The sequence below is a fragment of the Scatophagus argus genome, chromosome 19, assembly GCF_020382885.2.
Source record: "Scatophagus argus isolate fScaArg1 chromosome 19, fScaArg1.pri, whole genome shotgun sequence".
In the NCBI taxonomy this organism is placed as follows: domain Eukaryota; kingdom Metazoa; phylum Chordata; class Actinopteri; family Scatophagidae; genus Scatophagus; species Scatophagus argus.
This window is the reverse complement of record NC_058511.1, coordinates 4,566,642-4,593,980: the sequence shown is the minus strand read 5'-3', so window position 1 is coordinate 4,593,980 and position 27,339 is coordinate 4,566,642. Positions and strand designations below refer to the sequence as shown.

At 41.1% G+C, this 27,339-nt stretch overlaps 1 protein-coding gene across 1 annotated transcript; it reads right to left on the bottom strand.

Annotated features, from left to right (window-relative positions):
- Positions 1–7,105: 7,105 nt before the first annotated feature.
- Positions 7,106–22,142, bottom strand: scara3 (scavenger receptor class A, member 3). The gene is made up of 12 exons (XM_046373806.1): positions 21,686–22,142; positions 14,526–14,561; positions 14,274–14,315; positions 13,888–14,007; positions 11,782–11,862; positions 11,542–11,660; positions 11,104–11,348; positions 10,785–11,004; positions 10,463–10,551; positions 9,992–10,184; positions 9,087–9,264; positions 7,106–9,003 (listed from the first exon to the last, which is right to left on the bottom strand). The coding sequence occupies exons 1-12, from the start codon at positions 21,690–21,692 to the stop codon at positions 8,513–8,515; spliced, it is 1,821 nt and encodes a 606-aa protein (XP_046229762.1). The 5' UTR covers positions 21,693–22,142; the 3' UTR covers positions 7,106–8,512.
- Positions 22,143–27,339: the final 5,197 nt, after the last annotated feature.

Sequence of the window (27,339 nt, the reverse complement as noted above, 5' to 3'; positions counted from 1 at the left end):
ATGTGCCGAAAATAAAATGAAGGAAAACAAATCAGTCTATGCTCTTCAGCCGCTGACTGCAGACTAATCTTCCTCATTTGGCTGCAGCTTTGCTCCAACCTCCAGACACATGGTTATAATAATACAAGATCTCATTTCTTTCCTCTGCTGCCATGCAAAAAACCAAACATATAATAGTTTATTCTAGTCTTTGTGTTAAATGTTAGATTACTTATTGAAATAACTTGTCTTGAGGAAGCTGTTTTGTAGGCGAGTCATTTTTCCTCTAGTGGAGGAAAACAGTCTTACATAGCAGATTAGGAGCTAGGCTGGAGCTCAGTGTAAACAGGAGTGTGACATGAAAACTGCAAGTCTGTATTTTCATGTGAGATTTTTTTGCACATTTATGTTGGTTTTGCTTCTAATAGCTCTCCATCATACCGACACGATCTTTCCACCTAGATGTGTACTTACACATGTGTGTTCCATATATGTGGAAGGCTGCGTAAAACACACAATCTGGCAAAAGCAAACAGATCTGACCAGCACAGCAGGGGGCCTTCCCACAACAGAGGTTTCAGATGTTGTGCGGCAGCAGGCCAGGAAACACTGGGGCTTCTTGCTGCTGCTGCACTTCACAATTCAGTGACAGTGAAAATCTGTGGTTTAAATAAACTTTTAGACCCAGTTTACACTTCATGGATCGTGGACCTTTCGTAGAGGAGAGCTCTACGAACTCAGGAAAAGCCAAATGTAAATGCATCCAAGAAGCATTTCAGATGGATTCTAGTCATGATGTTGAAAAGGTGTAAATCAGCCATTCTGCGCCACTGGATGGTTTAAGGGACTGATACCCTTCTCATGTCTGTGCATTATGGAGCTGGATGTAGAAGGGGGTTAATCTAGTTTAGCTTTAATTCAGACTGGAAGTTGGTTAAGCCTGGACGCAAAGGGACCTGGCTTTCTCCAGAATACATTTTTAACCAGAACTAGGCTAACCTGTATCCCCCCCGCCTCCAGTTATCGTACGTCATCATGTTAGCCTTGGAAGCACAGTGAACAAGCAAAATGTATTTAAAACAAGCAAACTGATCTGCCTTCCTGTGTGAACATGTAAACTCAGCAGGGACAAACGCAGGGATCAGACTGCTCCTCCGTTGCCTGTTGTGACTCTGCAGACACTCAGAGAGGCTTCGGCCCTCCCGCCCTCCTTGCTGCTTCCAGTGCCAACAGAAAAAGTGCTGCAAGCTGGATGACTCAGTGGTTCAAAAGGTCCGTCCAGGTACTTTTCCTCAAGTCAGTGTCTTGAAACTATGGTGAGGGAACAGTAACACCAGTGTGCACCTGCACCCTCAGACCACAGTCTCCTTTGGACGCAGACCCACACAAGCACAGTTTCTTTTCTTTTGTGCAATTTGTGCAATTCAATCACAGGTCCATATAATCTATTTATTTTCAGAGTTACTTGCTGACTCATGGCACACACTGCAGCAGGTGTGATCCCCACACACACACACAGAATACTGGTTAACTGAGCCAGAGTGAAAGGCCGAGTGTGCTTTTACAGCTGTCTACGTAATGAGCTCTTTGGGGATCTGTCAAGTCAACAGTTAGCTAACGTCTCAAATTGTGTGTATGTGCATATGCATATGTGTAAGTGTGTGTGTGCTCGAGCAGGTTGGGTAATGTCTCTCTTTGCCACCTTGCAGATTTAATGTCATAATGACATGAAATTACACAACCTGACCTGGGAATCAAAATGACAGAAAGTCGAGCACAAACATGAAATTTAGAGGGTAAATATAGTGAACATTTATTTTATGTTCACTTTTCAGTGAGGGGATTGGCATATTTTAATCTTTAAAAAGAGAAAAGTTGGGAAAATATTTGATGTTGATAAGAAAGTTTGCATAGTAATGAGTAGTGCAAACACCACAGAGGTGAAGGGTTAAGTTACCAGATCCTGTTGATCTTAACCCTTTCTTTTTAATTGCATGAAAAGACACTCACATAATCAATAACAAAACTGCATTGTGTTCCTTTAGGATGATGCTTAGGATGTCACCCATTGAGAGTTTTAGGACTGACAACACTGTTAATCCTGAGTGTGAAAATTCATTCTTGAATTTACACTAAAGTCCATTTACAACCGTTCTGTGAATCACAGTGGACTGAATTTGTTCTGACATGCATAAAATGCTGCATGAAAAAGTAACTCAGGAGTGCCTTGGTAATAGTGCATGACTGCAGCATAGCTTAATTCCAGCTGGTAGCCTTTGTGCCCATAAACAATTTTTAAAAATGTCTGTCTCTGTCATTAATTACCAGTGTAATGAAACAAAAATATTAGCTGTGGATAGCAAGACTCAACAGCCATGTTAGCAGCTCTGTGAGGCTAAATGCTAATGCTAGCATGACTGCATGCTCACAGTGACAATCAGAACAGTCACCATCTTGGTTTAGTCTGCTAGCATGCTATCATTTGCTGCTAAACACAAAGTTGGCACACATTTGAGACTGTTGCAAATTTCATTAATTTTGCAAAGAGTATTGTACAAAGACAACGTTTTGATCAAGTGTTTGTTAAGTTAAAAGTAGAGGGATAATCAAGGTTGTTGCCACGATTTTTACGATTAAACCCAAAGTGAATGTGAATGTCTGTACCAAACTTCATGATGCAGTAGGCTCGCTGTCAAGACTCAAACCCACAAATGTGAGCATCAAATTGGCACTAGAGAAAAAGTTAGGGGATCAGTAATCGCAAGGATTCATCATCTGGGGAACATGAATATCTGCACCAAATTACATGACAGTCCAATCAAATATTTCAGTGAGGACCAAAGTGGCAGACTGAAAGACTTGAATCAGTATGGCAGTTAGTATCACAATAAAACCATTCAGGTATACTCAGCAATAGACAGCGTCCTTGTTTAAACAAAGAACCTTCTGCAGTGACATTATATGTGTACACCATGTGCAGGCATGACATCAGCCCACTGAGTCAGCACAAAGCGCTGGTCCTGTGGGGTGAGTTAGGCAACAAACCATTACCTCCTCACAGCACATCACAGCTACTCAATCCACTTCGCAGCCAATCAACCCTGAAGTGTTCATGTGGAAAGATGGAGAGATGTGTTACTTCCCGGTCATTAATGACTCTCAGAGAAAACAAACAGCAGGCAAATTATGTAGTATGAGCTTTCAGCTAGTTGCTAAGCCCACAGGGTGAGAAAATTACACATATATGAATTGGTGAAACGTATTCCACCTGGGAAAGTCGGACCTGGCGGAGGCTCCAGAAAGCACATCTGGGCCAGGCGTTTATGCTGGCTTGGGCTGGTGTTTTTCACCACAGCTATGGCCTTCTCTTACAATTCTTACTTCAATTCATTTGACACAGCAAAAGGCTGCTCTCTTACTCTCTGTGTTGAAGATTAGAGATGTTTTAACTTAATCCTCTCCTGTAGTTTCACAGAATTATACATTTGGGTTAATGATACCTTCTGAGAACCCACCAAATAAACTCAAATCACAATTATAAGAAAACAATGCTGCTTTTCTGGGTGCCCACAAAGATGACACTATGTTTTCCATCTTGATGAGCATTTGGGGGGTTTTTTTCTCTAGGATTTGAGATGGTGAGCTTCCATGATAAGTCAAAAAACAATAATTCATCTCCTCCTGAATCCCCCTCCATTGACCTCTGGAAATTTTACATTTCTTAAACAAGTACAGTGCATCCAGAAAGTATTCACACCAATTTGCGTTTTGCACATTTTGTTATGTTACAGTCTCATTCCAAAATGGGTTAAATTAATTTTTTCCCCTCAGAATTCTTCACAAAATACCCCATAATGACAAAGCGAAACAAGTTTGATTGATTTTTTTTTTAATTTATTAAAAATAAAAAAACAAAGATATAACACGTGCATAAGTATTCACACCCTGTGATCAATACTTTGTTGAAGGCCCTTTGGCAGCAATTACAGCCTCAAGTCTTTTTGAGTGTGATCCTATGAGCTTGACACACTTTTTGGGCAGTTTCTCCCACTCTCTAATGCAGAACCTCTCAAGCTCAGCATGATGCTACCCCCACCATGCTTCACAGTAGGAATGGTATTGGTCAGGTGATGAGCAGTGCCTGGTTTTCTCAAGACATGACGCTTGTCAGGAAGGCTTTCATATGCATTTTACTGACTGTCAACTGTGAGGGCTTATATAGAATCATGCCCAATCAACTGAATTTACCACAGGTGGACTCAACTCAAGTTGTAGAAACCTCTGAAGGACGATCAATGGAAACAGGATGCACCTGAGCTCAATTTTGAGTGTCATGGCAAAGGGTGTGAACACTTATGTACATGTTACATTTTTTTGTTTTTCATTTTTAATAAATTTGCAAAACATTCAATCAAACTTGTTTCACTTTGTCATTATGAAGTATTTTGTGTAGAATTTTGAGGGAGAAATTTAATTTAATCCATTTTGGAATGAGACTGTAACATAACAAAATGTGGAAAAAGCAAAGTGGTGTGAATACTTTCTGGATGCACTGTGTGTGTGTGTGTGTGTGTGTGTGTGTGTGTGTGTGTGTGTGTAAGTGTGTGATTCCTGCCAATTTAAACAGGCCATGGTTACCCTGCCCCTTTTCCCATATTACTCAAGTGAACCTCAGTTTGATTGGACTGAAACATGAATCACTGTTGCTGTAACTGATGTGAAGCTGTGGATGGTGCTGAGACTGGAAAAGCCACTTTGAAAAGGTGAAAAGGTTAAATATTGGAACATGATTCTTGAGCTTTTAGACAAAGTTCTGTTACACAAATCTTTTGGTAAAATACTGGATAGTTTGATCAGTTATTGAAATAAAATCTTCTGAGAAGAAACTGATAACAAATCACAGAGGGTTGCAAGCAAAAAAGGTTTGAGGACCACTGATTTAACATTTAGAAACATGTTGTATAAGCTTATCATTTATTTTGTATCTAAAACCTTACACTGAAAAGTAACTACAGCTATCAGATAAGGAGCACCTAAAAAATATACTTAAAGTTAAATGTATACATTGTTATTCACTCTCCAGCACTGGAAATGTGCTTATATCACTGCATAATGTGGGCAGAAGAATCATACTGACCAAATAATATTTCCTCAATTGCTAGTCATTTGCTATATATGTGGTGTTTTAGTGAATTTATAGTCCAACACTCCCTCTTTGTGGCTAGATGTAGTGAACTCTGTAATACTGTGCCCTGCAAATTTGTCCTTCAATGATTTGGCAACAGTCCTGGTGATTTATGGCTCCACATGTGTGTCTAGTTTAGATTTGCGGGAATCTGTAGGAGGTCACTCCATAGAAGAGAGCGCTAACAAAATGGTGCTGGTCAGATTTAGGGATGTCCGAAGTTGTATCTCAAACATACTTTCCTGCTTCATGGATTAGAAAGAGCACCAGTTTTACCCTTTTGCTTCAGGTTTCTGAAACGAAAACAGCATGTGATTTAGAGCAAATGTTCCCTGCTCATAACTGGGAGTCACAGGGACTGCAGGAATAAGGGATTTGGCAGGATTCTTAAAGGAAGTTTTTGTTGGAGATCAGGTTCCTGACATCCCACAAGGCCTGTCATGTTCCAGCTCTGAGAAAGAGTGGGGACTGCTGTGAAAATATCACTCAGCAGGAGATCAGGGTTTGTCGCCACAGCTGACTCCAGTGAGGTTCAGATATTCAGGCAGATTTCAGATATTATTATTTGCTGATTGTTGATAAATCACACTCACATCAAAATACTCTCAAAAGTATATGATTATAGGGGTATTATTTAGACTTATGTCTGGACAACTGTACATTACGCTAAATTCTACAATAATTTGCTAAATGTGCCTATGTTGAAACAAAAGAGTAAATCTAGACAATCAAATATCTTTGAGTCAGTGGCAGCAAACCTCAAAAATCTAATGGGAGGGGTCGACATGTGTTTTGAATTAATGACCGCTCCCTTTTCTTCACAGGGCAACAATAGTACTTTGCTTTGAAAGAACAGTAGGAAACTGACAAGAATGAGACTGTAAAAAAAAAACAAAAAAAGCTTTATTGAAGTTCAATGCAAGCCAGTCGCATTTCATTACAACACAACAAAATAGTACGCTTCCCTTTTCGTAAAACTTGTAAAACCAAAACTTTTTTGTCTGAGATATAAAGGATTACTTATGTGTGTATCATAAGACAAAAAACTCTCTTGTAAGTCATCACTCTGCTATCAAATGTACAAACTGTGGCAAGATTTTTTTTTTCAGTTTACAGTTTTGATTGTTCAATTGTTCAACATTTGGCAAAATAGACTTTTTGAATTCTTTCCAAGACTTAGATGAAAAGAGTTACATGACTCTCATGACTGTGCATAAGGCACAGAGTTGGAACCTGAAGAGATTAGCTTAGTTTAGCAGAAAAACTAGCGGTAAAAGGTAATGGGGAACCTGGCAATCTCAATGTTAAAAAACACGCTTCCCTGCAGTACCTCAAAGTATTGCTGTTTACCTTGTTGTATCTTATTTTTAATCCAATACTGATTGTTGTTAGTTAGTGAGCTTTGAAAAGAGTGGGGCTAGTCACCCCCTGGCTCCAGCTCCTGTCCACAAACATGAAAGTCATATCAATCTTCTCATCAATCTCTTGAAAAGAAAGCAAACAAATGTATTTCCCAAAATGCTTTCGCAACCATGTCGACAGGAGTCAGCAAGAGTTATTTCTTCCTTTTTCTTTGTCCAGCAATAACAATAGAAGCTAAATTTGGAAGCAAATTCAAACAAAGGTGTGGAACAGTGGAAATTCAAATGCTGGGTATTCTGCAGTTTTACTGCTTCAAACACAGTTCTGCATAGTTGAAAAGTCTTCAGAGTACCCGCTCTGAAACGCCAAAAGAGAAATAAACAGATTTTTTACACTTTAAAAACCAAAGAAAAGGGATGTGTCAATGTGTAAAACAAAATCATCAACTTTCTGTGCCCTTATGCAACCCCAATTTCAGAAAAGTTAGGATGCTGTGTAAAACATAAATAAAAGCAGATGACAATGACTTGCAATTATTTTCTACTTGTATTCAATAGGAAAAAGTACAAAGACAAGTAATTTAAATTCAAAAGGTAACCTTTATTGTGAATATTATATACACTTGATCTGAATTTAAATTAAGCAACACATTCCAAAAAAGTTAAGGCAATGGCACCATTTGTTATGTCACCTTTTAACAACACTCAATGTGTGGAAACTGAAGACATTAATTGTTGAAGTTTTGAAAGTGAAATATTTTCCTATTCTTGCTTCATATACACCAAATGGTCTTGTGTCTCTGATCTCGTAGATCTCTTTGGACCTCATAATGCTCCTCACATTTTCAATGGCAGACAGTCAAGTACCCATGCTCCTCTACTGCAAAGTCACACTGTTGTATCTGTCGTGTTCCTGAGCCCATGTGGTACCCTTTATATAGTCATGTGAGGGATCTTGGTTTTTGGCCTTACCCCTTACATGCAGAGATTTCTCTGGATTCTCTGAATGTTTTAATGATATTATGAATCGTAGCCAGTGGAACCCCTAAATTCCTTGTAATTGTTCCAAACAGATGTTTTTTTTAGCGTTCCACAGCTTTCTCCTTTTTTATGTTGCTTCTGTCCCAACTAGTTCAAAATGTGTTGCAGGCATCAAATTCAGAATGAGTGTATATAATTGCTAAAAAAAAACCAATAGCACTAATGAGTTTGAATATTAAATATATTATCTTTGTAGGTCATAAAGGATTTGCAAATCATTGCATTCTGTTTTCATTAGGTTTTACACAGCCTCTCAACTATTTTGAAATCGAGGTTGTAGGAATGCATGAGAATGTAAACCCTTGAGTAGTGGGAAATGGGAAAACACCGCTGCTGCAGTCCAAATCTGTGGTTAAAAGCCCTCCTATTTATTATGCCCCATGAGGTTTTGGTGGCTTGACAACAACCTCAAACATATTCTTTAATTTTAGTGCATTCAACAAGGCAAGACTTAATATTCACTAAAAGATGCATTTTTTGTATTCTTAATAACCTCTTGATCTAAGACAAGTTTTAAATTCTGGTAAAATCTTAGACTGTGTCATTCGTTGCTTGATTTGGGTATTCTTTTGCTTTGGTGCTGCTCATTAGAAGTAGCTCTGAGACCCATGTGTTGCATAGAGGCAGTTTTCTTCAACATATCTCCATACAAAAGTCCAGGTCTGTCCAAACACATTTCATTTTTGGCCTCAGGTACTGTTCTGTCTCATTACTCAGAGTACACAGAGTTTTGTATTTTTTACACCTTCCTCTTGGTTCATTTCATGTGGCCATGTTGTATTGTCAGGGGAATGCCTCCTTTGAGCCCCATCTCGAAATAGACTTGTTGCATTTGTCTTGCATAATCCCATAGAAATGGATTATTGCATCTTCAGTCACAATGGATGAGATCCCTTCAGTTCCTTTCAGACAAATCACCTCTGAGTCAATGTCTTCGTTCCTTTTTCTACTGTCTCTTGGATCCAGTAGCGGGTGTCACGGTCCGCTGCTGAGTGTTGATTCGGTCATGGGGGTACGAGAAGCCTGGTGGTCCAGGGGTTCCTGGTGGTCCAGGTGGTCCTTGTGGCCCTGGTTTTCCCCTTGGTCCTGGTGGCCCAATGATGCCTGGTAGTCCTGACTGACCCTGGATCCCTGGAGGCCCGGCAGGTCCAGAGACACCTTCCGTTCCAGAGATGCCCATGTCACCTTTCTGGCCCTTCTCACCACTCGGCCCAGGAGAACCAAAAGACCCTTTGGCTCCTTTGAGTCCTAATGGCCCTTTGTTGCCTTTGGGGCCTGTTAGACCTGGTTCCCCTTTAAGCCCAACTGAGCCCTTCTCTCCGGCCAATCCTTGGATTCCTGCAAGGCCTCTATCACCTTTTTTCCCAGTCAGTCCCACAGGTCCTTTTGAGCCGGTCTCACCACGGTTCCCTTTGGGCCCTGGTGGTCCTGGAGCACCTGTTAAAAAAGGATAGTAATATGGATTTAAAACAAAGGTACACGTATTTGTTCTACTTTGGACATATGACAACAAAATGTACCTTTTACTATAGTGAAGTTCTTTATGAGCTGGGTATGATGAACATCCACAAGCTTCATCTCCTCCATCACCATGGACAGGTTCCTGACATCCATACCCAGTCGCACATTCAGCAACATGTTTTGTTGTCTGAGTGTGTCGGCCAAATGGAGGAGTAACAAAACTGTGTTGTTGAGGTTCTGCACAAGACAGCAGAGGATGATATGAGAATAAAGATAAAGAAGAATGATAAGGGGAAGGAGGAAACAGGTAAGGGCATTACAAACCAGCTTAGCAAACCTTTAAAAGCACAGTATGAAAATCCTGCGATGTCAAGTTGCTCATACAGTTTGATGATGTAGTGAAGTAGTGTCAGATCATGAGAATTGTTGTATTCACTGATAAACAACAACCACTGCAGATGGAAATCTGTCTGACTTGACTCATATTCTAAAGCTTGATACATGTTATGTTTAGTCACATTCACCGACTTCCTCCCTCACTTTGACTCCCCGGAAGTTACAGTGACGGTAGGGCAAATGAAACATATTGCTACCTTTAACAAAATTACTATCATTGATCTGGAACCACTGTCAATAATATCAAGGAGAAGTGCTTTAGCTTTCATGAGTGCTCAAATCAGATGTGTTTGCTAGCCATAGTTTGCAATTTTGTCCTGAAATATGAAAACTTCAAGTTATCAGAATCAAAAAATATTTAAGGAACATAAAAAAGATGACTGTAAGGTAAGAGGTGTGTCTAATATTTGATGTAGATGTTGATAAATGTGGTTCACTGACAGACAGTAGAGGTCCTTCTATGGTGAGGTATTTTTTAAAAATATAACATCTTATTGTGCAGGACTTCAACTCTAATTTGCATTTACATACTTAAGCAAGAAGAAAGAAATTCCTCTGTGGTTGCTACCTGTAGATCTTCTGTGTGTCTGCCCATGCGGCTCTGGCAGGACGAGCTCTCGATGTTGATGTACTTGTACATGCTCTGGACGTGGCTAACGGTGGCGTTGATGCTGGAGGAGATTGTATCAATCTCCATGGAGATGGAGTTCAGACGACCATCCAGTGCAGAGAAACGCTCACCTGTCCGGTTCTCATAGTACCTAAAGAGAACATTTCTGGACTGATAACACTCTTTCTGTGTATAAGTGTCGAGTGTGTATCATCAATTGATCATGTTGAGAGGACATCTGTACACAATGTTAATGAGACAAAACATCTGATCCTCAAAAAAGTTCTCTTTAGGGTTATATGGTTTATTTTACTCCGTTTAAGGTGAGTAATTAGGCATGTAGATCAGACATTTCATCTCCAAGGAATAGACTGAAATCAATAACATATCCTCCCATGTGTAGTAGTTCACGTGTGTTACATGTGTTACCTGGAATGGTAGTGAAGGTCATGCATATTCTCCTCATGTTCATCCATGAAAGATGTCACATTGTCAAGCTGCATTTGCAGGTTCATCACCTGGAAAAAATACAGACATACAGTATGTTGAACTTCTTTGCTTGTGAGGGCCCTCATTGACATTGTCATGGTTCTGGTCCAAGGTTCCAAACAAGCTGAGTCCATACTAAGTGGTGGAATGAGAGTACTGACTGATATAGCGGTTCTGTTTTATATTTTTGTTTTTGCAGAGTACTTTAACCTCAGTCTAAAAAATTTGCTAGCAGCAATGTAAAAAACACAAACACACATACCTGTTGGGTGAGGTCGTAGTACACCTCGTTGGACATGGCGATTCTCTGGTGATCTGCCACAATGTTGTTTTGAAGGAAACGCATGTTTTGGGTTGTGCTGCTCACGTTGCTTTTGATGGCACTCAGAACTCGGCTGTAGTTTTGCCAGTCGCTGGTCAACTTCTGGAGGACCAGAGTCTCCTCATCTGCTTTTCTCTGCAAAGCATCTATCCACATGGTACTGGAGAACAGAGGAAAAGACAGAAGTGGATCAAACATCAGGCTGTTTTCATTCATCATTTTGTATTTGGCCATCAGTCTCTTCCTTCTTTTCAATCACCTGAGTGCCACCGTCATGTTCACTTGCTGTGCCGTAGCTTTGATGCGATACTGATCCTCCGTCAGAGTCTTCATTTTCTCTTCAGTTTCCTCAATCACGTCCTTCCAGCCGTCCACTCGATCCAGGTACCTCTCCAGCGACTGGTTGAGAAGTTTGATTGACATGAGGTGGTTTTGCATGTCGCGTGCCAAACGGGTACTGGTGGCCTTCACTGTGGCCTGGGACTGGGAGACCTGGTCCAGGACCTGGAGGGCGACAGGGATCAAAGGGGCCAAGTTTGTGATCAGAACTGAATGGAGTCGTGGGCTGTACCCAGTTAAAGAAAGCTCAGATCTGAGAATTTGGTGCTTCCCTCTGCTTTATAGCTTTCCATTAAAATGACTTTGGGATCTGGTCTACTGGTTAACCAAGACAAGCGACTTGAAGACATCGCATTACCTGCTCCTGTCCCAGTAACATTCTCTGGATGTCTTCAAACTCTCTCTTCAGCCTGCTGATCTCCTTGCTGTACAGAGTCACATCCAGACAGCCTGAACAGTTAGAGGTGGAGCTCAGATCTGAAGGATGAAAGAGGGTGAAAAAAGACAGTAAACGAAAAGAAAAAGAAAGAGAGACAGAGAAGCAGGTCACCAGTTGAACAGCTCAACAGCAGACTGTTAGTAATTCCAGCTACTTTACCATCTATTCCCTGCTGAACCCTGGAGATCTTCTTGTGATAAGTGGACTCCTCCTCAGACAGACTTTCAACCCTTCTGAACACTGGAGACAAAGCCAGAAATGTTGAAGGGTTATGACTTGACAAGTGCAAGTGCATTGCATACTGCTGATAGCCACGTCACAGTTTTGTTTTTGTGAATGTCGGTGGGAGTCAATGGGGAAATAAACCATTAGCTTTAACCACGGGTGCCTGAACATCGAGTACAAGTAGAAGTAAAAGTCAGGGATAGTAAATAACCACGGGATACAGATACAGAAATGATACAGAAACAATCAACACCAGCAGTGTTAAAAGGACATGGGAAGTATTTAAAGGAGTAAAAACAGGAAGTTGTCATTTAAGCCTCGACAACAAAACACTTAAAGTTTTCACTAGCTAATAAATTGAACCAAAACACTGACGAATGATGGTTCAGCCAGCTGGCCGAGTCCTGCTCTCCCAACATATTTCCCAAGAGAGCAATAGTTATTTAGTGAGTCCGGGTTTCTGTGTGTTCAAGTGTAAATTTGGGAGTGTAAGTGTGCATGAGGTGTGTTTGCAGACTTTCTCAGCATCCTAAGTCCTGACTCGGGGGACTAATGCAGGTCTGCCCCATAGTGCGTTTGCTTATATAAATGCTTCCACATGCACATACCACCTGTTCTGTCGTATTAGCTGCTGTGACACTGATGCTGGACGAGGCTCAGGGTTTCGCCTGAATCCAGCAATGCATCAGCAATCTTACAAGACGTAAAAAATATAAATATATTTTCATAAAACACTCTTAAAGAATTTTCATATATCCGCCCCTGCAGATTTCTACGCAGATTTCATTACAAGCACCACATGGTGGTTTTTACATGAAGCAAAGAGCTGAACAAATGTGTCACTCCATTACACATTTGGTACTTAAGTGATTTTTTTCTGAAAAATGTATTTTTCAGAAAACAGATGTCCGGCAAGGAAAAATCAAAGGTTGCCAATTTCTGTTTTCCTTGTGCACAAGCACAGTTGGGACGTGGAGCCAAGTGAAACATCCTTTCTGTTTATACTCAAGTTTTTAGGGCTTTAGTGTTGTACAGCTGTGCTGGAAGTTGAAACAAACATAAACTCATTTTTTTCTTGTTTCTGTGTAAAAGCATTAAAAAAGAGAGCTGTTATTCTGTTTATACGTGTGTTCGCACATGTTTAGGTACAATGGATGTTTGTAAATGTTTTGTCTTTGGATGCTTCATATAAAATGTGGACATTTACAAAGTGATAATTATATTTCTCTGTATAATATTAATCTTGCATACAGGATGCTGAAATTCAAACAAGCTAAAACAAAAGCTGTCTGTATGTAATCTAACTATTGAGCTTAGTTTACCGCATATCTTAAAATTTGGCAAATTCTTGTAAATTTGACTTCTGGTTGAGGCAAAGCAGAAGGACAGGATGAAGAACTGGGAGGTTACAGCAAGTCTACATGCTTCCAGCATCTGTACAAGTAAAATGAAATTCCCGTTTGCAGTTCACAGCAGACCAAAACTTAATTTTATCATGTTTCTGTACACCTGAATACAAGCGTGTATGAGTGTTGTGGGATTTGACATCACTACACCTCACTCTCCCTCTGAGCTCAGAGATCCCTGACCAGTGGTAAAAGAAGAAGATTTATGGCTTTCAAACCCAATAAAATGTGACGTTAATGTGAAAAGCATCTGCTGGTGCTGAGCAGCTGTCAGGTAAAACATGGCATGCAGGACCCAAGACCACATTCATTTGATTTATGGGAGCTAAATGGACTGTGTTTTATTAAGACACACACAGAGATTGAAAGGCAGACTCTGATTGTATCCCATGATAAACCTACTTCTCACTCTTAATGCACAGTGTCAGAAATAATCAGCGGAATTGCCTAATTAATCACAAGGCTGTCGAGAACAACCTTTTCCACCTCTGGCAGGCATCCAGCCTCAGGGATTAACGTCTAGGGGAGGAAGAGAATCGAATCTGGGGTATTTGTGGTGCTAATCTGAGACTTTTATTTAACAGGATTCACTGATTGGTACTTGATTATAAAATAAAAGTCAAACTGAGCTCACCAAGTGATGCCAGCACTGCCACAGTAATGACGAGGAAGGCAACAAAGCCATAGAGGACTTTGACAGCCAGCTGGAGAGACTGACTCTGCTGGCACCGCATGCATCCGCCTCTGCTGCGACCTGGAAGAACACATGATGTGCACATCAATGAATTTCTGTGAATGAACAACTGAATAAAAGCAAAACAGTCACAAATCAGACCCGTGCCTACATTCCTTAGGGATGCAGGATCAGATGATCATGTGTTCTGTTTTATAATTCACAGTTCTGAAGGCAGCTGAGTAAAAAGGGCAGATGTACCAACATGTAAAAGGAGTAGCACTCTGGATGGTAAAGTCAAGCATCAATACAAAACCTGTGTGAGAGACTTTGTGTGGGGTCCTCACCTCTAAATGAAGGCACTTCCTCTTCTCCACTGAAATCCTCCTCTAAAACAAACAAAAAAACCCCCAAACAATTAAAAAAATCCAAACGTGAAAATGTAAAAACATGTTACACTTCTGATCACATAACAAACACGTCATGGGATATATAAAAGCTATCATGTCATTTCCACTAGTTTAAGTTGAAAGTCCATTTTTTCATCTAACTCTCGAGGAGAAAGCTAATAAATTTCCAAAAAAAATCACGTTCCTTACCTTTGAATAGCTGGTTCTCGTATCCACCGTAGTTGTCTGCCAAAAAAATAAAATAAAAAGATAGACAGGAAAAGAGAGACACAAAAGAGACATTTAAAAAACAAAGCCTAGTGAAACATGTTTTTATTACTGTCATTACCGTCATAAATCATACAAAACAGCTGCCTCACAATCCCCCACAGCCTCCCCAACTCTCTGTATTATGTTCAGTACGCCATCTCAGATGCACAATAAAAAGGAAGGTTTCTGCTCTCCCCAAATGTTTTCTCTGGGCTGTTGCTCACTCAGGAGAAAGCAGCCCCGTGGTAGCTGAAACAATGAGAACAGTTGTCGGTTTTGTGTGCTGATTCTGGTGGGGGTATTGTGTGTGCACAGGTGTCCGAGGAGGCTGTCATCACACTCTGGAAAGGACCGATGGAAAAGACAGAATATGACCGGGAGACCCAATAAACCAAACAAGTCCGGTTTATTTTTAAAGTCCCAGAACACATACAAGGTCGTGTTTTCATAACTGTATGTAAAAGCAACACATCATCAACAGGACACCACCCAAACTGGTGCCCAACCCCACACTTTAGGCGATGCAGGTGTGGTACTTGATGTTTAGGAGCTGCCGGGAGGCTGTTTTCTGAAGGGAGAGAGCTGGGAAATATATATGTACTCCTACACAGAGGGACAAAACGTTTGGCAGGTTGCTGACTAGTTGAAGAGTGACAGTTGGACACTCTGCCAAGGTGCCAGGTTGATATTGCCAAAGGAGTCGGCCATAAATGTCAGCCCGAGTTGCCAGACTGGGGAAACATTGCTGTGTAATGTAATGTCCGCAGTCACACGTGTTTCGACAACACATCTGAAAGCGTGTGAGATAATTTAAAGGAATATTTCAAGAAAAATCTAAGGTGCGAGTATCAAATATTCACCAGCTTTGTATTTGAGATCTGAACTGTGTTTTATTTTGTAAGAGAAAAATTGGTGTAACTGTAAACGTGGATTTACTGGTTTACAGTTTACTTTGAGTTGTAAGAAGATCTTTAAGGTTTCTGTTTTCTGAAACCAAATTGTCTGTTGTGGATCAATCTCTGTGGTTAACCACATAATCAGCTCAACATGGAGACACGTTGATCCTCTCATTGGGAAGAGGAGAATCAGTTGTACACATCTGATGAAGACCCAAGGGTCAAAAACATCATCTGTCCTAAATAAGGCATTTTTAACAGATGCCATCTTTATAATTACTCATGTTTTGAGCCCTTGTACACCAGACTGCTTTAGTGCAAACATTTTATCTAAATGTTCATAATGAATTCACTGAGAGAGGAGGCAAATCACAGTCTGCACACTGCATTACTGGATTAGAGGTGGATTTAATGTTAGGTCTTCCACAAATGAAGTTACTGTTTAACTTTGGCCCACACCAAATTGCACTTTGCAAACCTTCTGCAAATGCCAGGATGAGGTGAATGTTTATGTCAGTCAGTGGTGGAACAGCTGAGGTCAGGTCTGGGTGGATGACGTAATGATGGAGAGGAGGAGAGAGGGGGAACAGGAGGCGAGGTGAAAGAACTAAAAGACTAGAATAAAGAAAGGATTAAAGATGCAAAATAAGACAAAGAACTGCATGTCCACGCTGAATATTTTGTGGATGAAGTTTCAAAAAACTTCAGCTGCTGAAAGAGCAATCGTGACATCCGACGCTGATGTCAATCGCTGAACTGTTTGTTGAAATGAAAACATCTTACAGTAGTTCAAGGGAGGGTCGACCTTAGGAAATTCTTCCAGGATTAGACTGACTAATGTCTCTGTAGGCTGACAGGGTTCAGCGACGACGCCTGGAAACTAAACGATAAAACAGACTGTTTTTTTATTCCTAAACTGCCTTTTTCAGACACATGGCACATAGCATTGTTTGTCACATGTGACTGTTACTAAATGCTGTATGCGATCGGCTACTTGTAGCAAAGGTTTAGTTAGGTTTAGCAGATCTGCTTGGGTAAAGTTCAGGAGCACAACTGATAATTTTCTTGAGGACCAGTTTTTCAGTTTTCATGTCTCAACTCTTCTAAATCTTGTTTCAGAGACTTTCTCACTCTGATTAAAATACATTTCTGGGAAAAAAAAAAAAAATTCTTGTCTTTTTTTTTTGTTTGTTTTTACTTTTGTGGTCAGCTTCAGATGTTTGAATGTCAGCACATTATTTGCCACTGGATGTTGAAATTCCAAACAATCAGAATCAGTATCCACCCTCAAATATCTGCTTGCTCTTTGGGCATGTCTCCCTTCCCTCACCTCCTTCCTTTACTCTTTCTCTCTCCTCGTGTTTTCCCTGCACTCTGTGGAAATAAAAACCTGTACGTGTGTCTTGTTAGCGAGGAAGTCGACCCATCCAACACACACAGGGCAGAACCGAGCTGATCCGACAGCAGCACAGCACAGCACAGCACAGTCCACCCAATTCTCGCCTAAAAATGGCAAATCACTGACTCCTTTTCCATAGTCTGTTCATGGCAGGAACGTTGCACCAATGTTCTTATACACACACACGTTGTTTAAGCCGGCAGCAAATGCAGCAAAATCAACGTGTAATGAGTGTAGTCCGCCACCAGGGGATTTAAAAAGCAGCATGCAGTAGTTAGCAGCTAAAAGCAACCAAACTATTTCTTTTCTGATGGCACAAACACGTGGCCATCTGCCATCTGCATCATGTGGCATATGAAGTGCAGCAGGGCTGTCATGATATGAGATTTTCACTACATGATTAACTTAGCTAAAATATCAATGATAACAGTGTTATTGGGATCTCTATAGAAAATATGGGGGCAAAAGATCAGTCAAATTTGTCATGTCCGGGAAACGTTGTTAAGTTATCAGTTTTGTCTTGTGATTTCCTGTTTTATTTTGTCTCTACTTCCTGTCTGTGTCTATTGTCGTCAGCTTTGCTTTTTCCCTTTGTCTATTTTCCCTCCTTTACCTGTCTCCGCCCTGATGGTTTCCACCTGTGTCCTTACCTTGTGTCTGTGTCTATATGGTCCTCGTCTCGCTTTGTCCTGTGCCAGTTTGTCTTGTCCCTTGTGTCAGGTAACCAGCGTCATCTCCACGCCATTGTCACTGTCAGGTCTTGTTATTTTGTTCTAGTGATTTTCTGTTCGTTTTCTTAGCCACGCTTCAGGCTACTGAGTTTTTGCTTCTTAGTTTCGTTTTTTTTCTCTTTGAAGAGTGATTTTCAGTTTTGTACTTTTGTGAATAAAAACTTTATAAACTTATTTTGAAACTTTTGGTCCATAGTTCGGTCCTGACAAAATTAATGTTTCACATCCCTTTCCTAAGTGCAGGAAGAAGATGTCTGATTGCATAACTTTACAAAATGCACAAAAAGAATAATTGCACTGATAAAAGATCAACAATCTTAACTTCTCCGCTGATATTAGCATGTGTATTATTAACATGATATTGATATTTTATTATTTATCGTCAGTATACACTCATACACTTGTATCTGATTATCTGAAGTTTTAGGTGAGTCATACTTCATTAACAAGCTCAGTATTTACTCCCACTCCCTCACAAACCTCTCATGTCTTTGCTTTTCCGTAACTGAGTGGGAGCAGATGATTCAACACCAACAAAAGCTCAGCACAAATGGTTTGGATCTGAGCTCTTCTTTCCTAAACATACTGCATTAAAGGGAGAAAAATGTGTTTGAAATAACTGCTGAAAAGTGGAAGAACAGAGTGAAAGAAAACCTTTACTTTGGGTGATTTTATTCTAACAACACTATGGCTATTACAAAATAAAATGCACTTCATCTGTAACAATATCACAAATAATTACACCAAGGTCAGCTTTGTCAGTGGCAAACTGTAATAAAACTGCTCTGCGAGATTAAAAATGGATTATTTGCAGTAAAGTCTTCTGCAAAATAGATAAACAAAAAAAGTTTTCCTTCTTGTTTTTCCGGATTGTGCGTCAAACTGAAAATGGAAGTTTATTTGCAGTTTGAATATACACAGAGTCTGACAAGTGTGCACATGTGTTGTGGCAAGGAGTAAAGATGCTGCTAGGATGTGTATTTGTAGGCGAGGCACCAAACAACGTGCTAAGAAAATCCAACAAAACTAACATATGGCCAATGTGAATGTCAGTTACAGAACTACACAAAAGGTTATGGGCGAGTCAAAGCAGGACCAGAAGTTAAACTTTATGAAGAACAGAAGAAAAAAAATCGAATCACTTGGAGCCACTCAGTTCTCCCTCCTCAGTTCGCTTTCACCATCAGACCTTTCGTGTTTGTGAAAGCATTGCCAGGCCTGTACTTGAGTCAGCTAACCATCAGCGCCACTTCATGTTTGTGGTTCCTCTGTGGTGGTTCTGGACTTTCCAAAACCCTTACCCCCCCACACACACCCCCCAGCACTTTAATTTTGCCAGGGGATTGCGCAAAATGTTGTCTTTGGTGACCTGTAATGATTTCACATGCAAATATGCCACCTACACATCAAGAGATTCAACATGCCCTGCTTGTCAGTGTTCCTTTCATTGATTCATTAAAGATAATTTGACCAGAAAATCCCCCTCAAGAGCCTCAGCAAAACCCAGATTTAAATGAAACCAGCAGTCACAAGCCGGGTCCTGCTCCAGATCAGAGTGGAGGTCTTGACCACCGCTCATAAAGCCAAATGAGTCCCTTTCCAAAGCTCTGTTGACATCTAAGCCATTTTGGTGCCCTCTGGCTGGAATGTGCAATCTCTCCTTGCAAAACTATAAACGCCTGGAATGTGTTGCTGTGGACTGCGAGGCCGAAGTAACAGACGAGCCATTACAAGAGAATGTTCTTTTATTGTGGTTTCAGCAGTGAAAGAGGAGATTTTCAGAGCCACAATCCCATAAACACATCGCTTTTTCTCAGGGCTAAACTGTTTTGGACAGCCAGGCTGAGACACCGAGACAAGCGGGGTTAGCTGTGCAGAGCTTCTAGGTTAAAGAAGACAGTTAACTTCAAATTACAGCTTGGTCTAATAACTAACTAACTAAATGACCAAATGGTGCCAGTAAAGCTCCACTTTCAGTCCAAAATCAAAATGCTTTGACTGTGAAGTTATAGTAATATAGTAAAGTTTTTGTACGTTGCCTTCTCTTCCCCTTCATTCTTTCCTTCTCCTTTGTCTAATTTACACCTGTCTGCCATCCTCCCCCTCTGTCCTCTCTCCTCGGCTCCGCGGACCCCCACCCCCTCTTCCTCTCGAGCCCTTTTAGGAATGTATGAGGCAGCATGTTGTGTTGTGGTCGGGCAGGGCTGGACCCACTCTCAGCATATCTGCAAACCACATTAACAGACCTCTTGTGCTGTTTGGCTGAGAAGAGTACTGTAACTGTTCTTGGAGTTAATTTGCTGTGTTGTCTCATGGTTCAGGGATGCTTCCCCTCCTCGAAGCTCGGTGGGAGCAACAACGTGACCTACCTGAGTTGGAGGTCGATTTGATTTCCGTTTGATTCTTTCTCTTGTCACAGTTTCTCACAGTGATCAGTGCCGTTACTGCCTGGACTTGTGGACGCTACTTTCATCTTCATCTTCTTCCTCCTCGTAGCTTTCCCTCTCTCTGTGGGTGCTCCAGGAAGCGAGTTCCTCTGTTCTTCTGCTTCTGTGACCATATCATCCTCATCGCTGTCCTCACTTTAATGCCCACAGCTGCTGACATCGCGATCAAAGCGGTCACTGTCTGCAAACGTATCCCAACACCTGAAGCTTTTGCAGCTACGCTCCTCATCCTCATCCTCATCGTTCTCAAGTCTGCCGCCTGGATTCACCAAGCAGTGGGTCTTCTTGTGTCAGTATGCTGGTTGACTCCCACATCGGCCTCTGCATCTGGACCGACAACCTCAACATTAAGCTCATTAATGTTATAATTGAAACCCTTACTCCCTTACTGTGCAGCCATTTTGTTCCTCTGTGGGAAGATTTGGGACTTTGAGTGCTGGGTACCTGAGCATGAAGGCTCAAGCCACAGCTGTGGCTCGCTATCTAATTAACCAGACATTAGCTTCTTGAGTTAGTTGCTGAATGTTGGCTTTTTAATGGTTGAAGGTGTTTTAAAACCAGAACCCTGGAAAAGGCAGTGAAATTATGATTTGATGGCCAAAAGGTGTCTTCTCTGAAAGGCTTAAACCGCACGTCTGGGGCGAACAGTCAGCATCCCCACAGTAATGCTTCCATATTTAACACTGCAAGAGAAATGCCTCAGGAACGTTGGCTTGATTTGCTGGATTGTAAACTAACCAGTATTTGCAGCTGCTGAGCTACGATTAGATTTTTGCTATTGTGGTTCAGCAAGTGGTCAATTCCAAAAAAATCCAAGGAAACTAACTCCTCCAAGTCTTAAAAGGAACGTCAACACACAGGGAAATGTACCTTTAGATTCCAATTAACAACAATAATAAACGCAGGAAAAAACTTCATCACAAGCCAATTGCTTTTGGTAATGAATATATCAACACTTCTTAACATCTTTTCAAGCTGCTGCCTCACATGTGGGATTCCTGCCTGCTCTCGCTCCGTTAACCTCCCGTTCCCACTGTATCCTCCCATCTCTGTCAGCCTTTCACTTCTCATGCCGTACGTCTGGGAGTCGTGTGTGAGCCTCTGCCCTCCTCAAAGCCAGAGGCAGCTCCCCTTTCATGTCATGTTGTGAGAAAAGCTCAAATTCAGATGTTATGTTTTCATTCTGCCTCTATTAAAAGGGATATTAAGTCAATCTGCGGCAGATTGGCAGAGAGAACATTTTATGTTTTATGAAACGAGGCTGTGGTGTGCACACACACACACACACACACACACACACACACACACACACACACATAGAGATTTAAAGCTGACTGATCAAAGTCTCACATCCAAGAACAACAAACCGGCACTTTCTCAGGATCCATACTGCCAAGTTTCACAGCAGATGAGAAGCATATGTGGTCGCTGGTGCCCTGTGCAGGTGCCTGCCTGCGTGCCACAATGACAGATACTGTTCCTGTTGGCACTCTGAAGTACTTTTCACACTGGCAAATACACTCAGTCATTGGTGAAAGTAAAGTTTGTCTGTGCGATGAGGGGTCAGGAAGGTATAGCATAAACATTTGCAGAAGTAACGCAGAAGAAAGCAAAGAAATGACTCTACCTTTCATGATTCCTCGCTGAAGGATCCTCGTCTGTTTTGCTGATCTTCAAATTGATGATATTGCAGTCCTCTTCACCTTTTTCTTTCCTCCACAAAGCAAGTGTCCAGTAACAATGAAAATAGTCAGCAAGTTGCCATTGAACTCACTTTCCAGTTTTCCAGTGAAAGAAGTCCCACAGTGTCTTATTTCCACAGATTTGAAAATTGGTGAGCGACAAATGTTTCAGGACTCAGGCACATTGAATGTTACTCCATACCGACAACCTGTGCAAGTGCAAAACTGTCTGATTTTTAGATTATGGGAAATATACTTGCAAGTCTATTAAAGCAAAAGGAAAGTCGTCAAAGCTCCCCTAAAGTTTTAAACATGTTTTTGCCTGCAGCTTCCTGGCATCATCCCTCTGCCATCTAGAGCCTGAGGAAAGTGAACCTCCTCTGACAGAAACCATGTGCAACTTCAGAGAGGGAGGGATGACAAGAAAGAAGAAGGATGGTATGAAAGGCAGAGACAGAGAGAGAAAGAGAGGGAGAGAGAGAGAGAGAGATGGGAGGGGAACAAAGAAACTGGAACATGAGGGAGGGACTGGAAGAGGGACAGGGTGAAAAAAACGAGGGAGGGAGGGAGGGAGGGAGGGTCAGTGTGTTTTGTTGAAAGTCAGTTTTGTGGCTGGGGCTAATTGCTAGCAAATGTTTGAATGCTGTGGAGCGAGCACCTTGAATATCTGTGGCCTCGGCCTGTGAGACAGGAAAACGGTTCCCGTGAACACACACCTACGCACTCACACACATGTCAAAGGTATAATCTGGCAACAGCTTACTGTCTTCTCAGCTTGTTCCAGCTAACCTCGGGTACCGGCAGGTGTATTTCTCTTATGGGCACACACACACTCACACACACTCACACATCCGGCCATCCTGCTGACGAGGCACCTCCAGTGGCTGTCTGGCATTGTGGATTTTCAGTGCTTTTATTTTCTCTCATGTTCTCACTGTGACACTTTAATATAATTACTTACTGCTGAATAAGAAAATGGGTGTATATTACGGCTCCTGGTGGGTTATATTCATTCTCCTCTGCAAACAAAACTCAGCCGCTGTGTCTTTTTCCCAAAGCTATAAAATGTTTATCTGGCAGGTCAAATCTTTACAACGCCGTGCAGCCAAGCATTTCTTAATCCCACAGGACATTATTTTATATTCTCGTGGAGATGCAATAATATATTTCAATTTGACGAGATGGTGCAGCCATAAAAAGCATGAAGTCCTGCTGAGTACTTCACTCAGTGTAAACATCGTAGTGTGAATGAAGAGTGCGTTTTATTGTAATGACTGTCCAAACTTCATTCAGCCACTGGAGCAGTTTGCTCCCAACACTAATCCATCAAAGACACATTGAAATCATGATACCCAAACTCATTTTTCCTTTTTGGCTTGCAGTTTATGCCTCCTACGTTTATAAATGGCTTGACTGACTTTTTGGCCTCACTGGCTGTGAAAAATGTGTTTGGCTCCTTCAGTAACAACTGAATATTTGAAGTATTATTTGAGAGTAAATGAAACATTAATAAAGAATCAGGACCTCTTAACCCCCATCCTTAAACTGGAAGGGGATACAAATCAGCCAAGGTGATTTGTTTCATAGCCTGGCATGACCACGTTGTGCCCACAAAACCTCTGCTGCATCATGCGAACACAACAAAGGTATTTGCAGTCACTAAATTGTTGATGTCATGGTCAACCAGCCAGCAAAATCTATGTAAACAGACTCTCTCCAGCACCAAATACCCTGAAGGACATTCTTATCACGACGTTTCAGTGCAGCCAAGTGGTTTTGGCATTAGATCATCACCACAGAGTGAATGATGCCCTACTGCAGATTATTTCTCCATCGCTAAACGGCTTTGAAGCCACATCCTTCTCTCTTTTCCTTTACAAGTTGCTTTGACTGTGGATGCTACAGTTTTTAAAAATGAGGATTTAATGACCAACGTCTTCGATCACAGAGTCACCAGCCTCTGATGAGAATGTGGAGTTTCTTAATCAGCTCAGTTCATGCACATTCCAGCACACTTGTGCTCTCTCAGAGGAGCACAATTCCTCCTAAATTGATACCAGAATCATCCAAATGTTTGAAGTTCACTGGAGGCCTGTCAGCCACGGGTCGTTCAGCACCACCAGTGGGACCAGTTAAGCCACGTGATGATCATGTTTGGTGTTAGAAGAGCTCGCTCTCTCCTTGCATGTTGAGGCCTGGCTGCAGACCTTACACGGTTTCGACTCACCAGTTTAACACTGAAGCTGCTTGGCACATGACGCACACTGACGAAGTGGTGCAGAACATGCTAATAATAAGCTTCGTCACACTGGATCTGCTGTTGGTAAACTGTCAGCTGGCTCCCCCTGTGCACTGTTGGCCTGTGTGATGCTAAGATCTAACTTAAGTGAGGTGCTGCCATGAAGCATTTCTAAACACACACAAGTTATTGTCAGACAAGTACCTGCAGGTCACTACTGGTTGGTAACTTTATCTTTTAGTCAGTGCTACTGTTAGATTCAGACCTTTACTGTAGATTCAAGTCAATGCAGTAACTTTTTTGACCACTTATAGGCAGCAGAAACAAGCTGCAAATAAAATAAAATGTAATAAATGAGCGGAACATTTTTGTCAAGTATTTATAAAAAGAAAAGAAAAGAAAAGAAACAAAACAAGGATAAATGTTTTGTGTGTGTGTGCAAGATGCGCCTGGATTTGCAGCCAGCTTTTGAAGGCTTTCCCTAAAAAGCTCTTAAAACAGCTGTTGTTATGCTAATGTTTCTTAAAATTAAGACAACATTTCCCCCCCATAAAGTCTGTTTTTTCTTCTTCTAAAGAGGATGCTGTTTCACTGCTGAAGTATTTTCTCTTTGGACCATGTAGGAAATGCTTTTGTTTCTGTCTCTTTGTCACTCATTTAATTCTGTTTTGCTGTCAGAAACTCGAGAGGACTTTGTTCGACTTTGTTCCTGCTCCACATACAGACTGATCATCTGCCCAGCAGATTTCCTGCCTGCAGTGTGGGCTGTAAAATCATGTGTGATAGTTACTGAGATGTGCAATGATGCAATTAAAAAGTTACCGTGAACTTAATTGGTTGAAGTTTACATCAATACCAACACTAGAAGAACCTGTCTTAATAACTCAGTGAGGGTCAGTAAACGGTGACGTGCAGAACTGTTAATCAGAAAACTGCTGGTGCCTGCAGCCACATTGCATCAGTAACTCATAGCAGTAACTAATTTGTCAAAATGAGTGAAACTATGTAGCATCTTTTAATTATTTTTGTATTGCATGATGACCAGGATTTTTCATTCTGAGATTGCAAGTGAACCGAAGAGTTCAGTTCAGGCTATAAATCAGTGTAAATCAGCATCAAGGGCAAACACTGCAAGATCCTCAAAAGAATCCTGAGAATCTTCTGCACCGGCGCCTCACAGCAACTGTGATGACACACATCTTGGTCTGATTCGCAGTGCATTTTAGAGTAACGAAGTCTCCAGAAGCAGTGACAGCATGGAAGGACAATTTAAAATGAACATCTGGCTCTGAGTGCAGGATAAAATCTGATCGGTTTCACTCCATCCCACATGATCGCTAAGATTTAAATACTGTCACATTTCCAGTCCCGTGTTGTGTGTGGATAGAAACTTTGCTTAACAGAGTAAATCAACTAAAGCTGTTGTCATGCCAGCAGCCACTGTTAAGAACCTATTTACTTGTAAACAGTAGAAATATCCAACTCATGGTAAACAATTGAAAACACGAAGTGAAATACTGTGTGTAACCAGTGTTGGGAGGTTTAGGACATAAGGAGAACTTAATGTATAAGAATGGAGGTTCTGCCACCTAGTGTCAGTTTTTGAGATTGCAAAAAGTATGATACACTATAAAGACAAAAGTATTGGAGCACCTGACCATTACATTGTATTCTAAATACATAGACATTAATATGAAGTTCATGCAGTAGAACATTTGTGAGGTCACACACTGATGTTGGACCAAAAGGCCTGGCTCGCAATCTCCGTTCCAGTTCATCCCAAAGGTGTTGGATGGGGTTGAGGTCAGGACTCTGTGTGGGCCAGTCAAGTTCTTCCACACCAAACTCATCCAACCATGTCTTTATGGAGCTTTGCTTTGTGCACTGGGGCTCAGTCATGCTGGAATAGAAAAGGGCCTTCAACAAACTGTTGCCACAAAGTTGGAAGCATAGCATTGTCCAAAATGTCTTGGTGTGCTGAAGCATTAAGATTTCCCTTCACTGGAAGTCAGGGGCCGAGTCCAAACCCTAAAAAACAGCCCCATATCGGAATACTTTTGTCTATATGGTGTATATAACAACAAACTCCACAGGTTTTGCTATGGGTGCAGTGCAAACATTTACTGAACCATTAGGCAGCAGCTCGCAACCCTGCAGAGAGACGAGTGTTGCTGACACAGAAGTAAGGAATTTGTGCTCGAGTGTATGAACGTGTGTGAGTGAATTACTGGAACATCCATCCCCCCTGAGATGGTACAGTCCTGTGTGTGTGTGTGTGTGTGTGTGTGTGTGTGTGTGTGTGTGTGTGTGCGTCCATCTTTGAACCCTGCTGTGCTCCTCCTTTTCCTGCTTTAGATTCCCAAAAGCCTCCTCACACTTGCGGAAAGTTGCAGCACATGTTAGCACAGGCTGATTTCAGTCACGACGGTCCAAAGGTTAGACGCCGGTGACCCCTGAGCTGTTTAGACACGGTCCAAAGAGTGTGAGAAGGAATAAATACCGGATTTAAATTCCCAAATTTGCAAATGCACAGTTTTTAATGAGATTTTATGACCCCGTCCTCCTCCTCCTGTGACTCCCACACCCTTCAGTCCACGCTGCTCTGTAAGAATAGAGCCTTTTTTAAAGAAATGTGATTAGTTGAAATGGTGCTTTTATTGCTGTGACATGCAAAAACATACCTTTGCTGAAAAACCAGAGAGAGAACTGCATTTAATAACACATATAGTAAAAGTATGTCTAAATAAAATACATGAAAGTATGATTAAGCTGTTATACGCAATGCAAGTTTGATTAATCACTGAAATTAAAATATTTTTATTTTGTATTTTTGTTTTTGTTTTTGTTTTTGTATTTTGTTACATTTGGCCTGGGATTATATTGTTTGTTGTATTTGATTATTATGATTATTATTATGTTTGATTGTTTTACTGTGTTTTTGTAATTTTTCTGTTTTTTTTATTATTGGCAGAGGGTATATGTACATATATAGGAATACCGAATATTTTAGTAGTGAAGCATATAATATGGTTTGGTAAAATGCAGATAAACACATGGAAAGTGTCATTATTGGTGAGTCACGCTCAGGATGAATCAAATGTTTGTCTTTCTGCTCAGCAGCTCTGAGGGCCGCTGCCAATAAATTACAAAACTTCTGGAAAAGTCCTTTCAAGAGCGTTAAGTCTGGTAGACAGAGACAGGAAAATGCATTTGGATTTCACAATAAAGGCCATTGAAGCTCCTTTTTTTGGTAAAATCAGCTGAGTACAGGATTTCACTGTTTTCGTAAAAATATGATTGATTATCTAAGAAATGAATTACGTACTGACTGTGATTATTGTGGTTTCCACACTTGATTTC